This window comes from Melopsittacus undulatus, chromosome 4, assembly GCF_012275295.1.
Source record: "Melopsittacus undulatus isolate bMelUnd1 chromosome 4, bMelUnd1.mat.Z, whole genome shotgun sequence".
Classification (NCBI taxonomy): Eukaryota; Metazoa; Chordata; class Aves; order Psittaciformes; family Psittaculidae; genus Melopsittacus; species Melopsittacus undulatus.
This window is the reverse complement of record NC_047530.1, coordinates 1,167,611-1,189,373: the sequence shown is the minus strand read 5'-3', so window position 1 is coordinate 1,189,373 and position 21,763 is coordinate 1,167,611. Positions and strand designations below refer to the sequence as shown.

Here is a 21,763-nt window from a genome sequence, read left to right as displayed (position 1 = left end):
GAGGAGCTGCCCCTTAGAGGGAGCCTGTGACACAGCAATGCACTGTGTGTGTGTGATACCATCAGAACAAGGTGTCGGGGGCACTTCAGGCTTCATACCCTTGGTGCTTGACCTGCTGAGTGCATTCTCATGTCCAGAGCTCAGTAGGTTCCCTGTGCTCTGAAGCTGAGCACCAGCACTGACCAGCACATGGGAGGCCAGAGGGAGCTGAGGTCCATGTGTTCGTGGGCTGCAATCACAACCAGGCAGCTTCCCAGAGCTGTTGGAGCCCCTACAGCTTCCATGAGGTGAGTGCTTCCTGCTCCCCTTGGCACTTCCCAAAGGAACTGAGTCGGGAGGAACTGCTCCCTATGGGTGTCCTTGTGTACCCTCTGACTCCTCCACAGCCCCATGGTCTGTGCTAAAGGACAGGTTGGTTTTGAATGGGTCTTGTCCTGCCTTCTGAAGCTCACGCATCCATGCAGACCTTCAGGAGATCCCTTCAGGAGCCATCAGCACCAGGCTGGGAGGCTGAACCTGCTTTTCCTCTTGCCTGGCTTTAGCTGGAGATGGATCTAGGTGTGCTTGGGTTAAGGAAGCTCTGCAGTCACTGGGTCATCGGCAGAGCCTGACTCATGTCCTCCTCAGGATGCTGGGCAGGAGGATGCTGGGGAGATGCTGTTCCTTATGGACTGGCTGCTCCTGGTGGGTGGATTCCCAGTTTCCAGCAGCAATGGTAACGGGAGGCAGGGACCCTGCTGGTCTGGAGGGGCTCGAGGGCAGCCTCAGCTCACAGGTGACACCAGGTCAGATGTGGATGTGCTGGAGGGCAGGAGGCTCTGCATGGGCTGGATCCATAGGATGTGCCATTGGGATGAGGTTCAACAAGGCAAAGGGCTGGGTCCTGCCCTTGGGCCACAACAACCCCTGCAAGTGAAGGGTTCAGATGGAGAAGAGAAGGCTCAGGAGGGACCTGATGGCTCCATAGGAGTGACTGAGGGGAGGATGGAGCCAGGAGGGGCTGAGCTCTGCTCCCAAGGAACAAGGGATGGGACAAGAGGAACTGGCCTCAAGCTGCATCAGGGCAGGTTTAAATGGAGCTGAGGAACAATTCCTGCCCCACAGGGTGCTCAGGCATTGGAACAGGCTGCCCAGGGCAGGGCTGCAGGCACCGGCCCTGCAAGGGGTCACCCCCCTCAGTGCCATGGGTTAGGGGTGGCCTTGGCAGGGCTGGGAATGGTTGCACTGGATGAGCTTAAAGCTCTTTTCCAGCCTGGTTTATTCCATGGCTCTGTGACCAGCTTGGATCCAAGTCCTTACAATGAAAGGCAATGTGGGGATCCCTCCGAAAGCCACTTCCCAGCTCCTCCCCCTCTCCAAAGGTGTCTCCAGTTCTGTTCCAGGCCTGTGGCTCCCATCAGGAGCAGTGAATCCCTGCGGGCTGGTGCAGGCACTATCCCAGCAGATCCCATCCTGTCCTGGCTCTTCCCCAGCGGGATGGCACTGGGAGCTGGAGGAATTCTGCTGGAAACCTGCATTTCCCAAGGCATTGGGAGAGCCAGGACTTGGGAATAGCACAGGAACAGTGCAGGAACAGCACGGGCAGCTCGGCTGATGGAGGGTGAAGGGAATGTTCTGTCCTTCCTGGGTACAGGGAAACGCATTGCAAAGCTCCAGGACTTGGAATTCCTGCAGGAAGAGCCCAGAGCTGATTCGAAAGGAAAAGCACAGTTCTGTGGTTGATATGGGACAGTGGCCATTGGGGAACGTGCTCCGAAGGCAAGGGAGGAAACGGGGATGGATCCATAGCACTTTGGGGGAGGAAACGGGGATGGATCCATAGCACTTTGGGGGAGGAAACAGGGATGGATCCATAGCGCTTTGGGGGAGAAAACTGCAGTGTCAGGGAGTGCTGGGTTTGGTTTGCATGTGGGGTGATACAAAACCAGTGCAGGGCATGCAGGATGCACTCAGTGATGCACTGGGACCGAGGTGGGATGGGGCTGATGCTGACATCTCCATGGGAACTGACTGGAAAACCCTTTTGCCATTCCCGGTGTTAGCAGAAATCCCTGGATCCTTCAGAGGGAAGTCACAAGTCTCCCTTTGGCCTCACGTGTCAGGGGTGCTGATGGGGATCCCTCTCTGGCTGCCACCCTTAAGGAGCAGGACTCTCAACAGACAGGCACTGATTCGGAGCTGAAGTTTATCCCTTAGGACTCACTGAGCAGCACATCAGGTCCTGCAATGTGAGAGGTGCTTTGTGCTGGGTCTGCAGGTTCAGCATCCTCATGGGTCAGACAAGAGCCAGGCTCAGCTCTAGAGCCACCCCCAGGTGCTTGTCCCCATAACATCCCTTGGTGCTGTCCTTAGATCAGGCTCCGCTGCCCAAGGGAGAGCAGGAGCGGATGGAGCCGGATCCCGGATCCCTGCCCCGGACACAACACTCCGGGTGCTGTGGGTTCTGTGGGTGCTGCCGAGGAAGGCACCAGCTCCATGCTCTTCCTATGGGATATGGAGCTCTGAGCACCGGCATTCCCTGCGATGGGAACAGGCTGTCTGCTGGCAGGCAAAGCTGAGGAGGGGCTCGTTCCGATGCCTCACATCCCTTCCATGTCCCCTGTTCCTATGATGGAAGCCTTGGAGGAGCAAATCCCTGGATCCCAGAGTGTGGATCCCAGGACACCCCTGTCCTGCTCCTGGACACGGGGGGTGTTTGGTGCATCCCATGCACACCATGGCAGTGAGCAGGATGTGGTGCTGCACAGTGATCCATGAAGGTCAGCATGGCCATGTCCTCATCCCTCACCCTTAGCAGGGCACCTTAACTCATTCATGGCCTTTAATCCATCTCAAGGCCAGGTTGGACACAGGGCTTGGAGCAGCTGCTCCAGTGGAAGGGGTCCCTGTCCATGGGGCTTGGAGCAAGCTGCTCCAGTTGGAACTGGGTGGGATTTGAGGTCCCATCAACCCAAACCAGGCTGGGGTTCTTGTGTAGTTATCCCCCCCCCAGAGACAGAGGCTTCAAGAGCTGGTTTGGGTCGAGGTTTCAATGACTTAAAGGCTGATGCTGTTCTCCTGAATGGGATGCAGTGATCCTGGCACCAGCTTCCAGGGGCTGGGATTTGGGTTTCGCATCCCAGTGACATCAACCAGAACCAGGAGATTGAATGGGAATGGCTGGTGCTGAATGTCCTGTGGGAGAGCCTCCTGCAGCATGGACACAGAGCTCTGTGTGGCTGGGTTTTAACCCCGCTCCATAGCAGGACCATTGCCTTCAGTAGCTGCTCCATGCTCTAAACCAGTGTTTGTGCAGCCGGATGGAGCTGCAGCCCCGGTGAGCACCGGAGCCCTCAAACCAGGAGGGCTGAAACCCTCTCCTTGGGCCAGAAAGGGCTTTGGTGCCCTGGTTGTGATCCCTGCATCCGGGAGCTGCTGGCATTCATCCGGATGAAGGGGAAAGCAGCTCCCAGGATGTGTTGTTGTAAGGAGCCGCTCTCCATCCTCTCCTTTGCTGTGGTTTCATCCCCATCAGCTTTGGGAAGGTGTCTTTGGGCTCTAATGTGGAGCCGGATGCGTTGGCTCCGCAGGATCCAGCCCTGCTCCGGCTGTGCAGGGAATGAGCTCCAGGAACCAGGCAGGGCTGGGGTGGAAAACCAGGAACTGAGCCGGGCTCAGCTCTGCTGCACTGCAGGGTCCCTTGTTCTGTCTCTCTTGCACTAAATACCAGCCCTGTTATGAGGAAGAGGAAGGGAAGGTCCCTGCTGGGCTACGCTGAGGCTGCCCTGAGCAGGCAGCAGGCAGCAGCAAGCAGCAGGCAGCAGGAAGCAGGCAGCAGGCAGCAGGAAGCAGGCAGCAAGCAGCAGGCAGCAAGCAGCAGGAAGCAGGCAGCAAGCAGCAGGCAGCAGCAGGCAGCAGGCAGTAGGCAGCAGGAAGCAGGCAGCAAGCAGCAGGCAGCAAGCAGCAGGAAGCAGGCAGCAAGCAGCAGGCAGCAAGCAGCAGGAAGCAGGCAGCAGGCAGCAAGCACCAGACAGCAGGCAGCAGGAAGCAAGCAGCAAGCAGCAGGAAGCAGGCAGCAAGCAGCAGGCAGCAAGCAGCAAGCAGCAGACAGCAGCAGGCAGCAAGCAGCAGGCAGCAGACAGCAGGCAGCAGGAAGCAGGCAGCAGCAGGCAGCAGGAAGCAGGCAGCAGGCAGCAAGCAGCAGGCAGCAGACAGCAGCAAGCAGCAGGCAGCAGCCAGCAGCAGGAAGCAGGCAGCAGGCAGCAGGAAGCAGGCAGCAGGAAGCAGGCAGCAGGCAGCAAGCAGCAGACAGCAGGCAGCAAGCAGCAGGCAACAGGCAGCAGCAGCAAGCAGCAGACAGCAGGCAGCAGACAGCAGACAGCAGGCAGCAAGCAGCAGGCAACAGGCAGCAGCAGCAAGCAGCAGACAGCAGGCAGCAGGCAGCGGGCAGCAAGCAGCAGGCAGCAGACAGCAGGAAGCAGGCAGCAGGCAGCGGGCAGCAAGCAGCAGGCAGCAGGCAGCAGACAGCAGGAAGCAGGCAGCAGGCAGCAAGCAGCAGTAGGCAGCAGCAGGCAGCAGGCAGCAGCAGGCAGCAGCAGGCAGCAGGCAGCCAGCCCCGGTGTGAGCTGCTCCTGTCTCGATCCTCTCTCCCTGTTTATAGAACATGGGATAAGCAGCCGGGATCGGGATCTGTGTCCCTGGCTGGAGCCACGGCAGGGGCTGGTGTCGGGGGCTGAGGAAGAAGAGGCCCTGAAGGCTGAGAGCAGCCTCAGCTGCAGCATGGCTCTGCTATAGCAACCCAAAGCACATGCACTGAGGGCAGTGTGAGTTCAGCTGTATCCTTGGAGAGCATTCCCTGGTGGCCCCATCCAAGAGACCTGCTGGCCACGGAGCTTGATGGGAACAAGACATGGTTGTTAATGGGCAATGGTTAATGTGACACATGGGTTGGAAAGGGGGATCAGCCCTTCGAGGTGATGCTCAGGACATGAACTGAACACTGTGGGATCAAAGCTTTGGAATACCATGGTCCTTTTGGACAAGAGGATGCAGGCTCCAAAACCAGCTGAGGTTGGGTTGGTTTCCATCAGCCCCTTCACCTTCTGGTCATCGAATGAGAGGAAAGGGACCAGCTTTCATTTTATCTTCCATTCCAAAGAGTGAACCTCACATCCCACTTCCCTCTCAGAAGCAGCGAAGTTCAGGTTGTTTTGGGAGCTCTCAAACCAGGAGATGATCCAATAGGGACCAATTTGATCCAGTTTGGACCACGGAGCAGGACTCCTGTGATGTGAGGCTGCACATGAGCTGACTTCATTCTTTAGGGCAGTGTTTTCCTCCTGCTGGGTTTGTGTTTGCAGGGACGTGATTCATGGATGCCATTGGCTTCTTTCCCGGTGCAGGCTCCACATCTCCAGGCACCGGCAAGCAGGGAATGGCCTGACCACAGCTATGTCAACAGAAACCAGTACCAACCCCAGCTCTTCCCCTGGTACCACTGCAGGGGCCTGGTTACACTGGATGGGGCTGATTCAGCGATTGCAGGGGATAAAGTTGTGTCTCCATCACCCCTATCTCCATCACCCCCATCTCCATCACCCCCCTCCCATTGGAGCAGCTGCTCCAAGCCCCTGTGTCCAACCTGGCCTTGAGCACTGCCAGGGATGGGGCAGCCACAGCTTCTCCGGGCACCCTGTGCCAGCGCCTCAGCACCCTCCCAGGGAACAGCTTCTGCCTCAGAGCTCAGCTCAGTCTCCCCTCTCTTGGGCAGGTTCAAGCCATTCCCCTTTCCCATTCCATGATGAATGCACCCAAAACCGGTATTAAAGAGGAGCAGGCAGGACAGAACTTGACTGCAGACATCTCATTTCCTTAGGAAATCAGGCTAAAAATAGGACAGGAACATAACGGAGCCTTATTTCTCTTGTCCCTCCCCAGCTGGGAATCAGCTGAGTTTATTGCTCTTATTCCTGCTTCTGGGCTCCAGATGTTGCCAGGCATGGACGTGCCTCCCATCAGTGATGGGAACATGGGGGTAAGTGGCTGATGTGCAGGAGGACCCATACTGGGGATGGAGGGAGAGCTTCCCACCTCCCATTGGAGATGACACCCATGCGGGTGCTGCCTGCGTGCTCAGGTCTCCTGCAGGCACCCACTGACACATGATATGGTCTATAAATACATGTGGGTTCCTGTTACCCTGAGCTCCATCCATGGATGCTCTGTGAGCCAGGGCACCAGACATGGTCATTCCGAGCTCCCTGTGCCAGGGAATGAGTACAGCCCTTGGCAATGGGACCGGATCCCGAGGGCAGGCAGTGACTGTGCCATACCCCTGTGCTGGTACAGGTGTGAGCTGCTGGGTTTGCAGTGCTGGTGCCATCCAGCTCCATGCTGCAGTTTACTCAGTGTGGTCAGGATGTTCCAGCTCTTTTCTCCTGTTCCCAGCACGCACCAGTTACACGTTACCTGTGCTCACACTTGTGTACACATGGATACAGCCCCGTGCTCCTGGGTCAGGCCTCACACTGGTGTTTAACAGCATCCCAGGGCTGCTGCACCAAAGCACGTGTAAAGCTGTGAGGTCTGAGCGCTTGGGTATCACAGAGCCGTGGAATAAACCAGGCTGGGAAAGCCCTTCAAGCTCATCCAGTGCAACCATTGCCAGCCCTGCCAAGGCCACCCCTAACCCATGGCACTGAGGGGGGTGAACCCTTGCAGGGCCGGTGCCTGCAGCCCTGCCCTGGGCAGCCTGTTCCAATGCCTGAGCACCCTGTGGGGCAGGAATTGTTCCTCAGCTCCATCTAAACCTGCCCTGGTGCAGCTTGAGGCTGTTTCCTCTTGTCCCATCCCTTGTTCCTTGGGAGCAGAGCTCAGCCCCTCCTGGCTCCATCCTCCTGCAGGCACTTGGAAGGAGCCATCAGGTCCCCCCTGAGCCTTCTCTTCTCCATCTGAACCCCGCAGCTCCCTCAGCCCTTCCCCATCTCTCTTGTGCTCCAGGCTCAGCACCAGCTCCATTGCCCTGCTCCATCCCTCAAGGTCTCTCTTGCAGTGAGTGGGTTCACCGCTGCCTTAGGCAGAGCCAGGATTTGCTCCTTGCCTTGTGCTGGGTGATGTGCGGAGCGTGTGGAGCCGCTCGGATGGGTTTGGGACCACGCTGCGCCTGGAACATGGAGCGAGGCAAGGCTGGGGCTGAGCCAGCCCCTGTCGGGTCCTCCTTAACTCCTCTCGCACGCAGGAGCAGCCGAACACAAACCTTGATCCGGTGCCGGGGGGGGGGAGGCAGCCCCGGACCCTGCTCCCCCCGTGGGTTTGGGACCGTTCCCCTCTCCCCTCGCTCTTGGGGCTGCCACCGGCGATGTTTGTGTGCGGGGAAACTGAGGCACGGAGGGAGGAGGAGGAGGAGGAGGAGGAGGAGGAGGAGAAGGAGAAGGGGAGAAGGAGAAGGAGAAGGAGGAGAAGGAGAAGGAGAAGGAGGAGAAGGAGAAGGAGAAGGAGGAGAAGGAGAAGGAGAAGGAGAAGGAGAAGGAGAAGGAGAAGGAGAAGGAGAAGGAGAAGGAGGAGAAGGAGAAGGAGGAGAAGGAGAAGGAGAAGGAGAAGGAGAAGGAGGAGAAGGAGGAGGAGGAGGAGGAGGAGGAGAAGGAGAAGGAGAAGGAGGAGAAGGAGGAGGAGAAGGAGAAGGAGAAGGAGAAGGAGAAGGAGAAGGAGAAGGAGAAGGAGAAGGAGAAGGAGAAGGAGAAGGAGAAGGAGAAGGAGAAGGAGAAGGAGAAGGAGAAGGAGAAGGAGAAGGAGAAGGAGAAGGAGAAGGAGAAGGAGAAGGAGAAGGAGAAGGAGAAGGAGAAGGAGAAGGAGAAGGAGAAGGAGAAGGAGAAGGAGAAGGAGAAGGAGAAGGAGAAGGAGAAGGAGAAGGAGAAGGGGGGGGGGGGGGGGGGGAGGAGGGGGAGGAGGAGGAGGAGGAGGAGGAGGAGGAGGAGGAGGAGGAGGAGGAGGAGGAGGAGGAGGAGGAGGAGGAGGAGCCGAGCACGGGCCGGGACCGCCCGCACCGCCCCAAGGCCGAGCCCGGCCCTCGGGGCGGAGCCGTCGGAGCAGCGCCCGTCGGAGCACCGGAGCCCCGGGATGAGCTTCCCACGGCCCCTCCGCCGCTCCGTGAGCCTCAGCCCGGGCCGGACCCTGCGCCTCGTTGTGCTGGGGCAGAGCGCAGTGGGCAAGACCGGTAAGAGGGGTCCCCTGCATCCCCCCCATCCCACCCGGTGACCCCTTCCCAGCCCCCGGCCTCACCCGATGGCCCCTTCGGTTTCCCCTGCCCCAGGTTCGGTAGCACCGGGATGGGGATGGAGGGATGATCCCTGTGGAGCCGGGTCGGTTTCAGGGCATCCGGCTTGCGGGGTCCTTTGGGCTCTGCAGCGGGGCTCGACCCGGGGCTCGCAGGAGCCGGTGCTTTGAGTCCGGTGCTCGTTTGCAGCCATGCGAGGCTTGCGGAGCCTCCTGGAGCTTTAGTTTCCCTTTAGTTTTCCTTTAGGAAAACTCCTTTTCCCGGCGCTTTGCGGTGCTCCCACCTGTGCGGATCGGGATGCTGAGCCCGGAGCACCTGAGCTCCCTCCTTCATCCCCCTCCTGCTCGGGAATCACCCTCCCGTTCTTCCCAGTCCTCCATCCGTGTGCTGAAGGTGTCCAACGCTCCCGTTCTGGGCAGCATCCAGCGTTCCAGGAGCAGGGATGAGCGATGCTGGTCATGAGGGGGGAAAGGTGCTGTCCGTGTGGGTCCACGTTGTTCCCATTGCAGCGGGGCAGGGATGCCCGCAGAGCCTGAGGGACACGGTTGTGTCCTTGGACAGGGCAATGTCCCTCTCCATAGAGGAATAACCACGGCAGCGGTGGCACCTCCGCCTGGCTCCTGGCCAGCGGCTCTGGCTCTGGTGCTGTTGTGTTTCCATATACAGTAACCGGCGAACTTCCTGCCCGGAGCCACTGGAAAACCAGGATTCCCTGATTGAATCAAAGGAGGAGACTCCCAGGTCTGGATAAGAGCCTGGCACAGGGAGCTCGGTCCAGCTCCACGGGTACCCAGGGCACGGGGGGGTCCCTGCGAGCAGAGGGATGTCAGTGATGGTTGCATATAGTGGTCCAGTTCACCCCTTCCAGTCTGAATCCGTGTGCAGCCGGTATATGGGAGCTATGGATCCCTCCTGCAGGCACATGAGAGGCTGCTGTGCCTCCTCCATAGGGTTAGACCTCCCTCCATAGGGTTTTCCATGGCTCCCGATGGTCGGGTATCTGTGGGTCTGCCCTGCAGTGGCTCAGCTCCGTTGTGCCCTCAGCAGTGTGGGTTTTGCTGTCCCTTCGGGCTGTGGTGGTGACACAGACCATGAGATCAGGGCACAGGGAAGGAATCGATACCCGACTCGTGCAGGGAAGAGCCTGGAGCATGCCAGGAACCAGGAGCAGCCCCTGGGAATGTCAGGAACATGATCCCCTGCAGCACTGACACGGGTCTGTCCCCTTGGTGCCATCCTGCACGTCCTCCCCTGCCAAGGGACACTGTGGACACCCACTGGGTGCTGTGCCCAAGGAGGCAGCTGGTCCCCAAGGCAGGGGGAGGAAGGGATGCGACACGTGGGGATCCCCTGTTTTGGGGAGGGGTGCAGGGGGTGAAGGTGGATTCCATCCTATCCCATCCCTGAGCCACCAAGCTCCTGGTCCTGGCAGGATGGAGTGAACCCAATGCTGGAGTAGCACCATCCACATCCATCCCTTGGGAAGCAGAATCCAGGTTGGGAAAGCTGAGGGGGCTGAGATGGGTGAGAATCAAAGGGGGAATTAACATCTGGAGAGCTGCAAAAGGGGAGGACACACACACAACAGGACAACCCAAACCCTCAATCCTCAGCAAAACAGTTGGATTTTGGAGCAGTTTGGAAATATTCCCATTTCCCTCCATATCTTGGGATCCTCCGAGTGGATTTGGGTGCAGACCCATTGGTAAAGACTTGGTCTGGGTGTAAATCACCTGCAGAGGCTGCAGTTACCTCCATCAGTGTGAACTGTGCCGTGCCTCCAAGTAAGCTCTGCTTTGGGATCACCAGCGGGATCTGCACTGATGCTGGTCCAAAGGGAACATGCACTTAACCTCTTAGCTTTGGGGATCAAGAAAAGCCCTTTCCAAGGTTACTTATGCTCAAGACGGAGGGGAAAAGGCCCTGGATAAGGCTCATGGATGTGCTGATGTCTCTGCCTGCATCCGTGCCTCCGGTTGGCAGCTCTGCCTGTGTTCTTGTGCTCCAGCCAGCTTCTAATCAATGTAATTGGCTCCTGTTCCAGCACAGCACCATGTGCTCCAGCCCTGGTGCATGGCACAGGGTCAGGTGCCTTCTAGAACCCGAGCCTGGCTTCCCTCATGCTGGGATGTGGTCACCTCCTTGACACTGCTGATAGGAGCCTCCTGTGGGATGATCCTCGCTTATCTCCATGGAGCAGTTGTGGTTCCATGACATGCTTGTTCCATCGCATCCCTGGCTTGGAACATGGAGACAGCTTGGAAGGAGAAGGGATGGTGAATGCCCCAGGCAGGAGATGCTGGGGCTGAAGGAGCAAACAGCCTGGCTGGAACCCATGTTCCTGGGATGAACACACAGATCCTGCCTGGCTTGGTGTGGGAATAGGATGTGGGGGACATAGGAATGGCTTGAACCTGCCCGAGGGGAGACTGAGCTGAGCTCTGAGGCAGAAGCTGTTCCCTGGGAGGGTGCTGAGGCGCTGGCACAGGGTGCCCAGAGAAGCTGTGGCTGCCCCATCCCTGGCAGTGCTCAAGGCCAGGTTGGACACAGGGGCTTGGAGCAGCTGCTCCATGGGAAGGGGTTGGAGCTGTAGCTTTAAGGTCCCTCTCACTGTTGTTTTTTCCCTGTTTCCACTCGTTTTCCACCAATTTCACTCTCTGCTCCCATCACCTTTCCAAGCCCTTCCCATCCTCTCCACTGCCTTTCACTGCACAGCCTGTTCCTTACCATCAATAACCCCCTAATGACCCATTACCATCATTAACACCTTCAAGGGCTCCAGCATCACTACCATGAGCTGTGCTCCCCCAGCCTCCCAACCAGGTTCTCTGCCTGCATCTGGGTGCGTGTTCCCAGCAGCAGCATTGACCAGATGTGATGTACACGAGGCCACACAGAGGGTTTTGTGTTGAACCATCACATCCACAACAGCAGCTCATGGATCAGCCCCAGGAACCCAGTAACCCCTTTGAATTAGCTTAGACCCTGAGGTCCAAGCATGAAGATGAGTTTTGTGGCCTCCCCCTTTCCATAGGCAGAGTGAGGTGTTCCTGAACCCACCTCTGAGGGGATGCTTGTGCTGCTCTCCCAGCCAGCATCTCCCCTTCCTGCTGTGCTGAGAGCCATGGGGAAGCTCATTCAGTCCACAGGGCTGGAGAGCTGCTTCTGGGGATGCTTCTGGTCCTTTCCTGGTCCATCCTGCTGCATCCTGAAGGCAATTCCCTGCAGGAAGATATTCCAAAGGGTGGGGATAATAGAATCAACCGGTTGGAAAAGACCTTTGAGATCATCCAGTCCAGGTGTGGATGGTGGAGGTGAGCAGATGAACCATTCTCTTCCCAAAACCAGTCCCTTCTCCAGTGCAGAAGCTCCTCCAGTGCTCCACTGGGGCAGTACCAGACACAGCCTTTGAGCTTCCCATTGTGATGGCTCCATTCCTGTTTGAGCTCCATGACCAGAGCTGGTTCCTATAGCACTGCTCTATGGGGCTGCTCCTGAATCATCCCCAGGCAGCCGATGCTTCCAAAGCATCCACCCCAGAGCTTCCCTTTGGTCCAGGCTGAGCTGGGACCCACATCCGCACCCAGCCCCTTGGTCTCTGCTGGTTCACCACCACCATCATTATCTGTGCTGGTCGGGGTGACCCATTCCAGGCAGGATCTGTACATTGTGCCCTTGCTCTGTTGTTGTTCCTTGGCTTTGCTGTTCCTCCTTGCCTGGGAAAGCCAAGCACCACCTCCCGGCCTCTCCCCTTCATCCCGAGCATCATCACAGCCTCCACAGCTCTCCCAAGGCTGTTCCATGGTGTGCTCAAGGCTTGTGGGAAGTCAGGTTCAGATGTGTCAGCTTTGTGCTGTTCTCCTGCATCTTCCCATAGGATGCTGCTGTGCTCTGCCTGCAAGGGAACAGCTTGATACCATCTCACCTGCTCTGCCCACTTTCATGAGCATCAGTGTCCCTTTGTCAGCTCCCTGTGCCACCCAGTGAGCTGCCATGGGCACCATAATGGTCCTGCTGCAGTGCCAGGAGGCTTCTGCATGCCCCAGAGCAGGAATGGGATAAACCCAGCACAACCCAGGGCAGGGACAGATGTGGGTTTGTGTCCCTTTGGCCACATCAGGGACCTCTATCCGAGCTTGGCTCTCTGTTAGCAGCAGTGATGGGAACGCTCCGGCTGCCTCCCTGCCCAGCAGGGATTCCAGCACCTCCAGATTGCTTCATTGCTTACAAAACCTTTGCTTTTCCCCCTGCTTCCCATTCCTGACCATTGCCAGCTGAGCCTCAGCCCTGTCACTTGTCCTCACACCCTATAGAGCCCATGGCCAAGGAGCCTCTGGTTTCGGTTTGGGATCCTGCCCACCTCCACCTGGCTTGCTCTGGAGCTGAGCTCTGTGTCCTTCATCCTGCAGCACCCAGTCAGGAGGAGCCACCACCAGTTTGATGGAGCTGCTGGGCAAGGCTCCAGCCCCACAGAGCTCCAGCAGCCTGGCATTAGGGTGTAATATGGGCTTCACATCTCCAGTCTCTGGTGCAGGGATGTGGTAATAGGATAAAGGGGTTGAACTGCCCCAGTACCATGTGTGGCTGCTCCTGCCATCCCTTGCCCTGCAAGGAGGAAAAGTGGGGCCAAATGGTTCAATCCCTGTATTGATGCTGTGCCAGCAGATGGGAGATGGTGCCTGCCCCATCCCTGGCAGTGTTGGACACAGGGCTTGGAGCAGCTGCTCCAGTGGAAGGGGTTGGAGCTGGAGGAGCTTTAAGGTCCCTTCCAACCCAAACCAGGCTGGGATCCTGTGGCTTTTCATCCCCTGCATGCTGAGAGCTGCCAGGATGCTCCTTGCAAGGGTGAAACAATGGTCCCAGCTTGTGCCCAGCATCCCTGTGCTGGGAACATGGATTCCTGAGTGCAGGCATAGCAGGAAGCTGATGTGCACCCAGGGATGGGCTGCTCCTTGCCCAGCTCCTCCTGGTTTTGGCAGCACATGGCAGGGGTGAAGGGCACCTCTGGGTCTGCTGTGCCCTGTGCCCCTCCAGCTTTGGCTCTGTGATGAGCCCCATAGGATCTGGTGCCAGCAGCTCCCTCCCTGCTGTGAGCCTGGGCTTGGTTAAACCAACAGCACCCAAGTTCATGGGACCCATCCCATGTTACAGAACCAGCGCCAGCAGAGCCTGACCCAGCACTGATGTGCCCTGTGTTGAGCTCATCAGTGAGGGCATCACTCATCAGTGCAGGATGAGCCAGGAGATGCAGGTTGTGACCCCCCATGGCAGCGAGCAGGCAGCTGAGGCTGGGCAGAGACCTCATCCTCTGCCTGGAGCATCCCATCTCATGCTGGGTTTTGGTCCTCAATGCAAACGTTTGCAGCATCACTGCTGGGTGTCTGATCCTGGTGCCCCCATGGAGCCTTTCCATGAGGCTGGGGCAGCTCTTTGCTCCATCCCTCACCCCAGTTCAGCTGCTGGTTCTCTGCACGTTGTCCATCACTGGTTTCTGTGTTTCTTACAGCGCTGACCGTCAGGTTCATCACCAGGAGATTCATTGGAGACTACGACCCAACCCTGGGTAGGTGAATCCTTTCCCTTGTTGCTGCATGGGGACCCCCATGCACCCAGATATGGGCAGAGCAGACCCTGCTCCCAGGCTCACTGCATTCACCGGCCCTTGCAGCCCCTTCCCTTCTCCATTGGTTTCATTAAGGCAAAAGCCTATTGGGGTGAGCCCTTGGCATCAGCAACAGGCACCGTGTTGGGGTGAGCCCTTAGCATCAGGGGCAGGCATCATGTTGGGGTGAGCCCTTGGCATCAGCAGCAGGCACTGTGTTGGGGTGAGCCCTTAGCATCAGGGGCAGGCATCATGTTGGGGTGAGCCCTTGGCATCAGGAGCAGGCACCGTGTTGGGGTGAGCCCTTAGCATCAGGAGCAGGCACCGTGTTGGGGTGAGCCCTTGGCATCAGCAGCAGGCACTGTGTTGGGGTGAGCCCTTAGCATCAGGGGCAGGCATCATGTTGGGGTGAGCCCTTGGCATCAGGAGCAGGCACCGTGTTGGGGTGAGCCCTTAGCATCAGGAGCAGGCTGTTGGGGTGAGCCCTTAGCATCAGCAGCAGGCACCGTGTTGGGGTGAGCCCTTGGCATCAGGAGCAGGCACCGTGTTGGGGTGAGCCCTTGGCATCAGCAGCAGGCTCCGTGTTGGGGTGAGCCCTTAGCATCAGGAGCAGGCTCCATGTTGGGGTGAGCCCTTAGCATCAGGAGCAGGCACCATGTGCCTGGCCATGCTGGGAGGTGGCTTTAAGGCAAGGAGGTGTCTGAGCCTCTGGGGCAGTGGGAAGGTCCTGCCTGTCCCTGGCTCTGAGGGTTTGGGGCACTGAAGCCACATCCATGCCAAGTGTCCCCATAGTGCTTGCTCAGGGGCTGTGCATCCTCTGCCACATCCACTGCCACCAGCATGGGAACTGGGGAATTCCCTGTTCCAACCCATCTGGATCCCAGGGAGCAGGAGGGATGGGGCTGGTTTGAAGCACAACCCCTCAAGCACTGCCCTGTGTGTTCCCTCTGCACTTGATGCCATGAGTGATGCTTCCCCTGGAGCACAGTTTGTTCTTCCTCTGCCTCCTGTTGTGCTTGCTCCATGGGATGTGATGAACCACGGAGCCCACACGTGTGTTCCTGGTGCTGCTTGTGGCAGGGGAGAGGGAAGGTGCCTGTTTATCCCATAGGCCAGATGGGTTCCTGCCCTGTCGTGCCTGGCACATGAGCCCAGTGTGACTGAGCTGCTCCATCTGCCTGCACAGTGTCCTCTGAGCATGTGGTTGCCAAGCACAGGGATGGGGCTTTCCTTGCTGATGATGTTAGTGAAGCTCAAAGGGGTTCTGTGCTCCAGAGCTGCCCAGATGCCACCAAAGCCACTTTCATTGCTTGGTTACGAAGGAGCTGCTGCTTCAGAGCAGGAGCTCAGGGCTGGATGGGCAAAGGGCTGGTGAGGAGCATGGAGAGGGGCTTGGGACAAGGGATGTAGGGACAGGCCAAGGGGAATGGCTTGAACCTGCCCAAGAGAGGGGAGACTGAGCTGAGCTCTGAGGCAGAAGCTGTTCCCTGGGAGGGTGCTGAGGCGCTGGCACAGGGTGCCCAGAGAAGCTGTGGCTGCCCCATCCCTGGCAGTGCTCAAGGCCAGGTTGGACACAGGGGCTTGGAGCAGCTGCTGCAGTGGAAGGGGTTGGGGTTGGAGCTGTAGCTTTAAGGTCCCTTCCATCCCAAACCAGGCTGGGTTCTGTGATGCTATGAGAACAAACCCAGCTCCTCACCCTCTCCTGCTGATCTCCCCTTCCCTTGCAGGAGCATCACTCCATGACCCTTCTTGCTCCAGCACTTGGGTCACTGTAAACCTTTTCTTTCCAGTAAGGCAGAATCCATCTGGGTGCTGTTTGGGGCTCTGTACCCATCAGAGTTGCTGAGCTCAATGCCATGGGCACAGGGTGGCCCTTCCCCGGCATGGGGACAGGCTGAGGACCAGCTCAGGATGTGCCCTCACAGCAGAGCCCACAGAGGCTGTGGGTTGCAGTAGGCCAGGATTAACTCCTCCAGCACAGCACTGAGTGCCCAGGTCCTCATTGCCTCCATGGGGCTCCTCTCACTCAGGCTTCTCTCTCTGTCCTCTCCAGAGATGATCTACAGACACGTGGCTGTCATTGATGGGGAGATGGTGCACTTGGAGATCCTGGACACCGCGGGGCAGGTGAGCTCCTGCTGCTCCCATAGCTTCAGGCTGCCCCATCCCTGCAGTGCTCAGGGCCAGGCAGGACACAGGGCTTGGAGCAGCTGCTCCAGGGGAAGGGGTCCCTGTGTATGGATGAGGTTTAAGGTCCCTTCCAACCCAAACCAGGCTGTGGTTCTATGCTGCTGTGTTTATCTTGGACGAAGGATGCTTTGGGGTATTCCTGTGTCTCTAACATCAATCCCAGTGTGTCTTCAGCTGAATGTTTCCCCATTCCCCTTACTGATGGAAGGAGACACCAAGCACTGGGACTGCAGCAGGGGAGAGCCCTGTGCTGGCTTCCCATGCAGCAGCATCCCTGCCTCTGGGCATCCGCTTTAGCATCACCAACTCTCCCTTTCCCTTATCAGGATGGGGCTGATCACTGTCTGCATCTTTCACTTTGCTCCCCCCATCACATCCAGCCCTACCCTTACCCATGTGCTCTGCACATCATTGCTGTGCATGGCCAGAAGCCTTCAGGGAGGTGCTGATCACTGTCTCCATCCTTCACTTTGCTCCCCCCATCACATCCAGCCCTACCCTTACCTGTGTGATGTGCACATCATTGCTGTGCATGGCCAGAACCCTTCAGGGAGGTGCTGATGACCCCATGGAAGGCTTCGGGGTCCATCCCCCAGTGAAGGTGTTGGTGTTAACAGGATCTTATGTGCCCATCAGGAGGAGGACTCCCTGCAGATAGAGGAGAAGATCAAGTGGGGCGATGGCTTCGCTGTGGTCTACTCAGTGACAGACAGATGCAGCTTCGATGAGGTGATGAGGCTCTGCTTCCTCATCAACCACATCCACGGCAGCCCCCGGCGCGGCAGCACCGGTGACCAGCCGCCTGTTGTCATCGTGGCCAACAAGAAGGACCTCCAGTTCGACCGCATGGTGTCCACCGAGGACGGTGAGAACCTGGCCAAGGCCTTGAAGCTGCCCTTCTATGAGATCTCCACCCGGGACAGCTACGAGGAGCCCGTGGCCGTGTTCAGTGCCCTGTACCAGGAGCTCCTGAGGCAGGGACATTGCTCCCCAGGCTCCTTCAAGAGGAGGACGGTGTCGAAGCTGATGGAGAAGATCCCAAAGATGCAGGCGAGCTCCAGTTCACACTCAGCCGGACGGAGCCTCAGCTTTAACTCCTTCAGGGACTACATCCCCGAGTGACTGAGGAGCACACAGGGACAGGTCCTATCCTGCTGCTTCAGCCCCAGGGCTGAGGGCAGCTTGTGGGGCTGTGCTGGCTCCAGAGGGAAGGGTTATGGATGGGGAGGTGGGATCAGGGCTCAGCAGCCTTTGGAAGCCTGTTGGCACAGACAGGCTTTGTGGCAGCAGGGACGATGCTCTGCACCCATCTGTGCTCCCTCCTCCTCCTCCTGCCTGGCTGAAGTCACTGGTGAAGCTGGTTCGTGGTGACTGCAGTGGTGTTGTGTTCATGGTGACACCACTGCGGTGGTGTTGGGTTCATGGTGACACCACTGCGGTGGTGTTGGGTTCATGGTGACACCACTGGGATGGTGTTGGGTTCATGGTGACACCACTGCGGTGGTGTTGGGTTCATGGTGACACCACTGCGGTGGTGTTGGGTTCATGGTGACACCACTGCCGTGGTGTTGGGTTCATGGTGACACCACTGCCGTGGTGTTGGGTTCATGGTGACACCACTGCCGTGGTGTTGGGTTCATGGTGACACCACTGCGGTGGTGTTGGGTTCACGGTGACACCACTGCGGTGGTGTTGGGTTCACGGTGACACCACTGCGGTGGTGTTGGGTTCATGGTGACACCACTGCGGTGGTGTTGGGTTCGTGGTGACACCACTGCGGTGGTGTTGGGTTCACGGTGACACCACTGCGGTGGTGTTGAGTTCATGGTGACACCACTGCGGTGGTGTTGGGTTCACGGTGACACCACTGCGGTGGTGTTGTGTTCATGGTGACACCACTGCGGTGGTGTTGGGTTCATGGTGACACCACTGCGGTGGTGTTGTGTTCATGGTGACACCACTGCGGTGGTGTTGTGTTCATGGTGACACCACTGCGGTGGTGTTGGGTTCATGGTGACACCACTGCGGTGGTGTTGTGTTCATGGTGACACCACTGCGGTGGTGTTGGGGCAGCCTCTGGATGCTCAGTGGGGATCAGGCCCCACACAGACACATCTCTGTGGGTGTCCCCTGACAAAGCTGGGTCTGTTTGTGCCCTGGGGGTGCACCCACAACACTGGGGTCACCCCATGGTGGCTGCAGCTCCATCGGCCATCCCTGCCTTGATGCTCAAACCCACTGCCCACTTCCACCCTCCATGCCCAGACCCACTGCACTGGTCAGTGTGTGTGGGGGAAGCCACGTCCCCATGGTCCCCACAAGGAGCCCATTCACCATCTGCAGCCACCAGCATCCATCTGTCCAAGCCCAGCACTGTGTTCCCATCCCCATTCTCAGGCTGTGACCTGAAGCCACTGCAGAGGGGCAGAACCCCCATTCCCTGCCTATGGAGGAGCTCCTCCATCCCCACTGCCCATGGGCTGTCACCAAGGGCTTGTTTAAAAGCAAACCAGGGATCTGGGGGGGGGGGAAAGCCTCTTCATCCATGTCTGGTCTGGAAACCCAGCTCTTGTTTCAGGCTCCTTCACTGACCATGTAAGTACAGTCCCCACACAGGGCAGATGCTGATGCTCCATCTCCAGCCGGACCCACCGCATCCCCGGTGCTTTACTGGGTGCTGCCTTTGGGGCTGCCCCCGTTTTCCATCTCCATCTCCACCTGGGCAGCCCTCCTGCAAGGGGAGCACATGGAACACACTGGATTGCTGATGCTCATTGGAACCTTAGGCTGGGATCAAGCTTCTGCATCCGAGAGGAGCCGTGTTCCTGCCTTTGCCCTGCACCTCTCTGTGGTGTGAGCAAACCCATGGGTGCCAGTTTGAACCCTGGATGCAGGGAGCTGAAAATGATGCTCCATGCAGGGACCCCCTTTTCTGCTTAATTGCCCCATTCCCACATGGAAAACCACCTTGGGCTGGGAATATATCTCTGCTCAGAGCTGAGGTGGTAAAGGAGGGAGCAGGGCTTGCAGACAGCAGCATCCTCTCCCTGCAGCATCCTTCTCTCCCTCCATCCCATCCGATGCTGAGCGCTGCCCTGTGGGGTGCATGTGCAGGATGACCTGTGGGGTTACAGTGTCCCCCCATAGTGACCTATCACACCCTCTGCTGCTGCTCCTGTGACAATAAAAGCCATGTTGGCAACTGCCAGTGATGCCTTGGGCTGCCAGTGTGGGATGGGGAGGTTTATTGTGCTCTGTCCCTTTTGAGGTGACTGTAAAGGGCGAAGGGAGGGGAAATGCAACCTTTGTATTAGGGACAAGCATCTCTGTTGTCATCTCTGTCTGCTCTGGAGCCAGGCTGAGAGAGCTGGGATGGGGCAGCCTGGACAAGAGAAGGCTCCTGAAGGGGAGAGCTGAGAGCAGTTCCAGTGCCTGAAGGGGCTGCAGGAAAGCTGGAGAGGGGCTTGGGACAAGGGCCTGTAGGGACAGGCCAAGGGGAATGGCTTGAACCTGCCCAAGAGAGGGGAGACTGAGCTGAGCTCTGAGGCAGAAGCTGTTCCCTGGGAGGGTGCTGAGGCGCTGGCACAGGGTGCCTAGAGAAGCTGTGGCTGCCCCATCCCTGGCAGTGCTCAAGGCCAGGTTGGACACAGGGATTGGAGCAGCTGCTCCAATGGAAGGGGTTGGAGCTGGAGGAGCTTTAAGGTCCCTTCCAACCCAAACCCACCTGGGATTCTGCTTTGAGTGGTTTATACCAAGTACCACAGGTTTCTGCATGCCCAGCACTGAGCTGGGCTGGAGCTCCAGGCAGGGAGGAAATCCATTGCCTTGGACAAGCCTTGGGAGCATCAGGGATTTAAGCAGTACCCTTGAAGTCACCAAAACCTCCATGGCTTGGCAAGAGGCTGGAGCAGACACTCAGCATCCCAATGGGGTTTAATCCTTTTGAGCCAGGCTGTTATCCCAACCCCACACTGCTGGGTTTGGGGTCAGATGCTCTGGTTGCCCAAGCACAACCTGAGCCCTGCAGCAGCGCTCATCTCGCTTGGAGATGCCATAAATCCATTAAATGAACCCAGACCAGAGCCCTGCCAGCCCTGGCTTCCCCTTGGGCAGATCCCAGAGGATTCAATGCCCCAAACCGTGCTCCTGTGGTGAGCAAGCAGCAGCCGCAGCCGCATCTCCCACTGCTGGCGCCCGGGGCTGGAATCAGGGTGCTGGAAAGGAGCAGTTCTAAACCGGTCCCTTGGCCTGAGCCCTCGCCTGGGTTCAGTTCACCGCACGGGAGGGATGTGGGGTGTGAATGGAAGTGGGGTTTAACGGAACCCCTGGAGAGCCATTGGCTACAGCCCCAGGGAGCTGGGAGAGGGGCAGGGGGGTCCGTGTGGTTCCAGAGCAGGGAATGGGATACGCAGCTCCCCAGGCTGGGATGCTCCGGAGGGAGCCCCAGGCACAGACCTCAGCTTCAACCCCTGCTGGGAGGTGCAGGAAGCGCCTGATGCTGGGGCGGGTGGTGAGGGGGATGGCACTGGTTTGGGTTGGGAGGGACCTTGGGGCTCCTCCAGTTCCAACCCCTTCCACTGGAGCAGCTGCTCCAAGCCCCTGTGTCCAAGGCCTGGACCCCGATGGATGGGAACGGAGCATCCCGTGCGCAGGAGCAGCATCCCCGTCCAGGTCCCGCTGCAGCGCAGCAGGGATCCCGATCCCGAGCTCGCTCCGGTTTATCCCATAAGGAATGCAGGCAGGTTTCCCAGCCAGAAGCTCCGTGTGGTCGCTGCCGCTTCCAGCAGGGCCAGGAGGGAGCTTGGCTCTTCCTCACCGCTGGAATTAACCAGGAGCCTCTTTGGGATCAGGCTCAGCTGCATCCAGAGAGGCCGAGGGGGGGCTCGGGCTGCTCAGCGTTAATCGCTGACGGCTGTGAGCCTGCCTATGGCTCTACGGGGAGTTTCCCCACTCCGGTATAAAGCTTGGTCCTCGGGGGGGGGGAAAGGGCTGGTGGGGAGGGCACCATTGGGGTGATGAATGGGGGCAGCCCCATGAATCCTAAGTGTTCCTGGTGGGAGGTCTGCAGGGCTCATGCACAGAGGAGGAGGAGGAAGGAAAAGAAGAGGAAGGAGGAGGAGGAAGGTCTCTGCCTTCCCTGTGGCATTGTAGGCTCAGGGATGTGGATTAAAGGCAGGTTGCTGGAGAGGAAGCTCTCAGAGCTCTGTCCTTGGATGTCTTGCAGCCCCTTGGAGGTGTTTGGTTCTGGGGTCTGCAGCCTTCCCCTGTCTGAGAAGGGCAATGCCATTAAGGTAACACTCAAGGGGATTTTGGGGTGGAAGCTGTGTGGTTTGGTTTGCCTGGAGACCTCTCATAAACCCACACCCTTATAGAGGACCAGGCTTCAAGGCTGCTTAATGACCTACACAGGAAGGAGACACTGATGGAGCTGGGTATCCTGTACTGATCCTCTGGACCAATGCTCCTGTGTATGGATGGAATTGCCATGTGGGTGCCCAGGAGGTTGTCCTGCACCCAGGGACCATCAGTACCTCAATGTCTGTGCTGTGATGGCTCAGCCCCATAGGGAGAAGCTGGAGAGCTTTGATCTCCTCATCCCAAAGGCATCTCCAGGGCAGTGATTTCATTTGGCAAGGGTGCAGGCTGCAAATGTGCTTCCCAGACTGGTGGGAGGCTTGGAAGGGACAAGTGAGCCAGAAACATCCTTTCCCCACAGCTCC

General features: G+C 58.3%; 1 protein-coding gene across 1 annotated transcript; it reads left to right on the top strand.

The window, feature by feature from the left end:
• The first annotated feature begins 8,072 nt into the window (after positions 1 to 8,072).
• Positions 8,073 to 17,409, top strand: LOC117436013 (ras-related and estrogen-regulated growth inhibitor-like). Its single transcript, XM_034061572.1, has 4 exons — positions 8,073 to 8,191; positions 13,758 to 13,814; positions 15,907 to 15,980; positions 16,680 to 17,409. The coding sequence occupies exons 1-4, from the start codon at positions 8,095 to 8,097 to the stop codon at positions 17,163 to 17,165; spliced, it is 714 nt and encodes a 237-aa protein (XP_033917463.1). The 5' UTR covers positions 8,073 to 8,094; the 3' UTR covers positions 17,166 to 17,409.
• The last annotated feature ends 4,354 nt before the right edge of the window (positions 17,410 to 21,763 follow it).

Excerpts from the sequence above, each read along its gene's own strand:
- LOC117436013 (XM_034061572.1), top strand. The coding sequence starts at position 8,095 with ATGAGCTTCCCACGGCCCCTCCGCCGCTCCGTGAGCCTCAGCCCGGGC. Across the intron at positions 13,815-15,906 it reads AGACTACGACCCAACCCTGG|AGATGATCTACAGACACGTG; the intron begins GTAGGTGAATCC and ends TGTCCTCTCCAG. Across the intron at positions 15,981-16,679 it reads TCCTGGACACCGCGGGGCAG|GAGGAGGACTCCCTGCAGAT; the intron begins GTGAGCTCCTGC and ends TGTGCCCATCAG.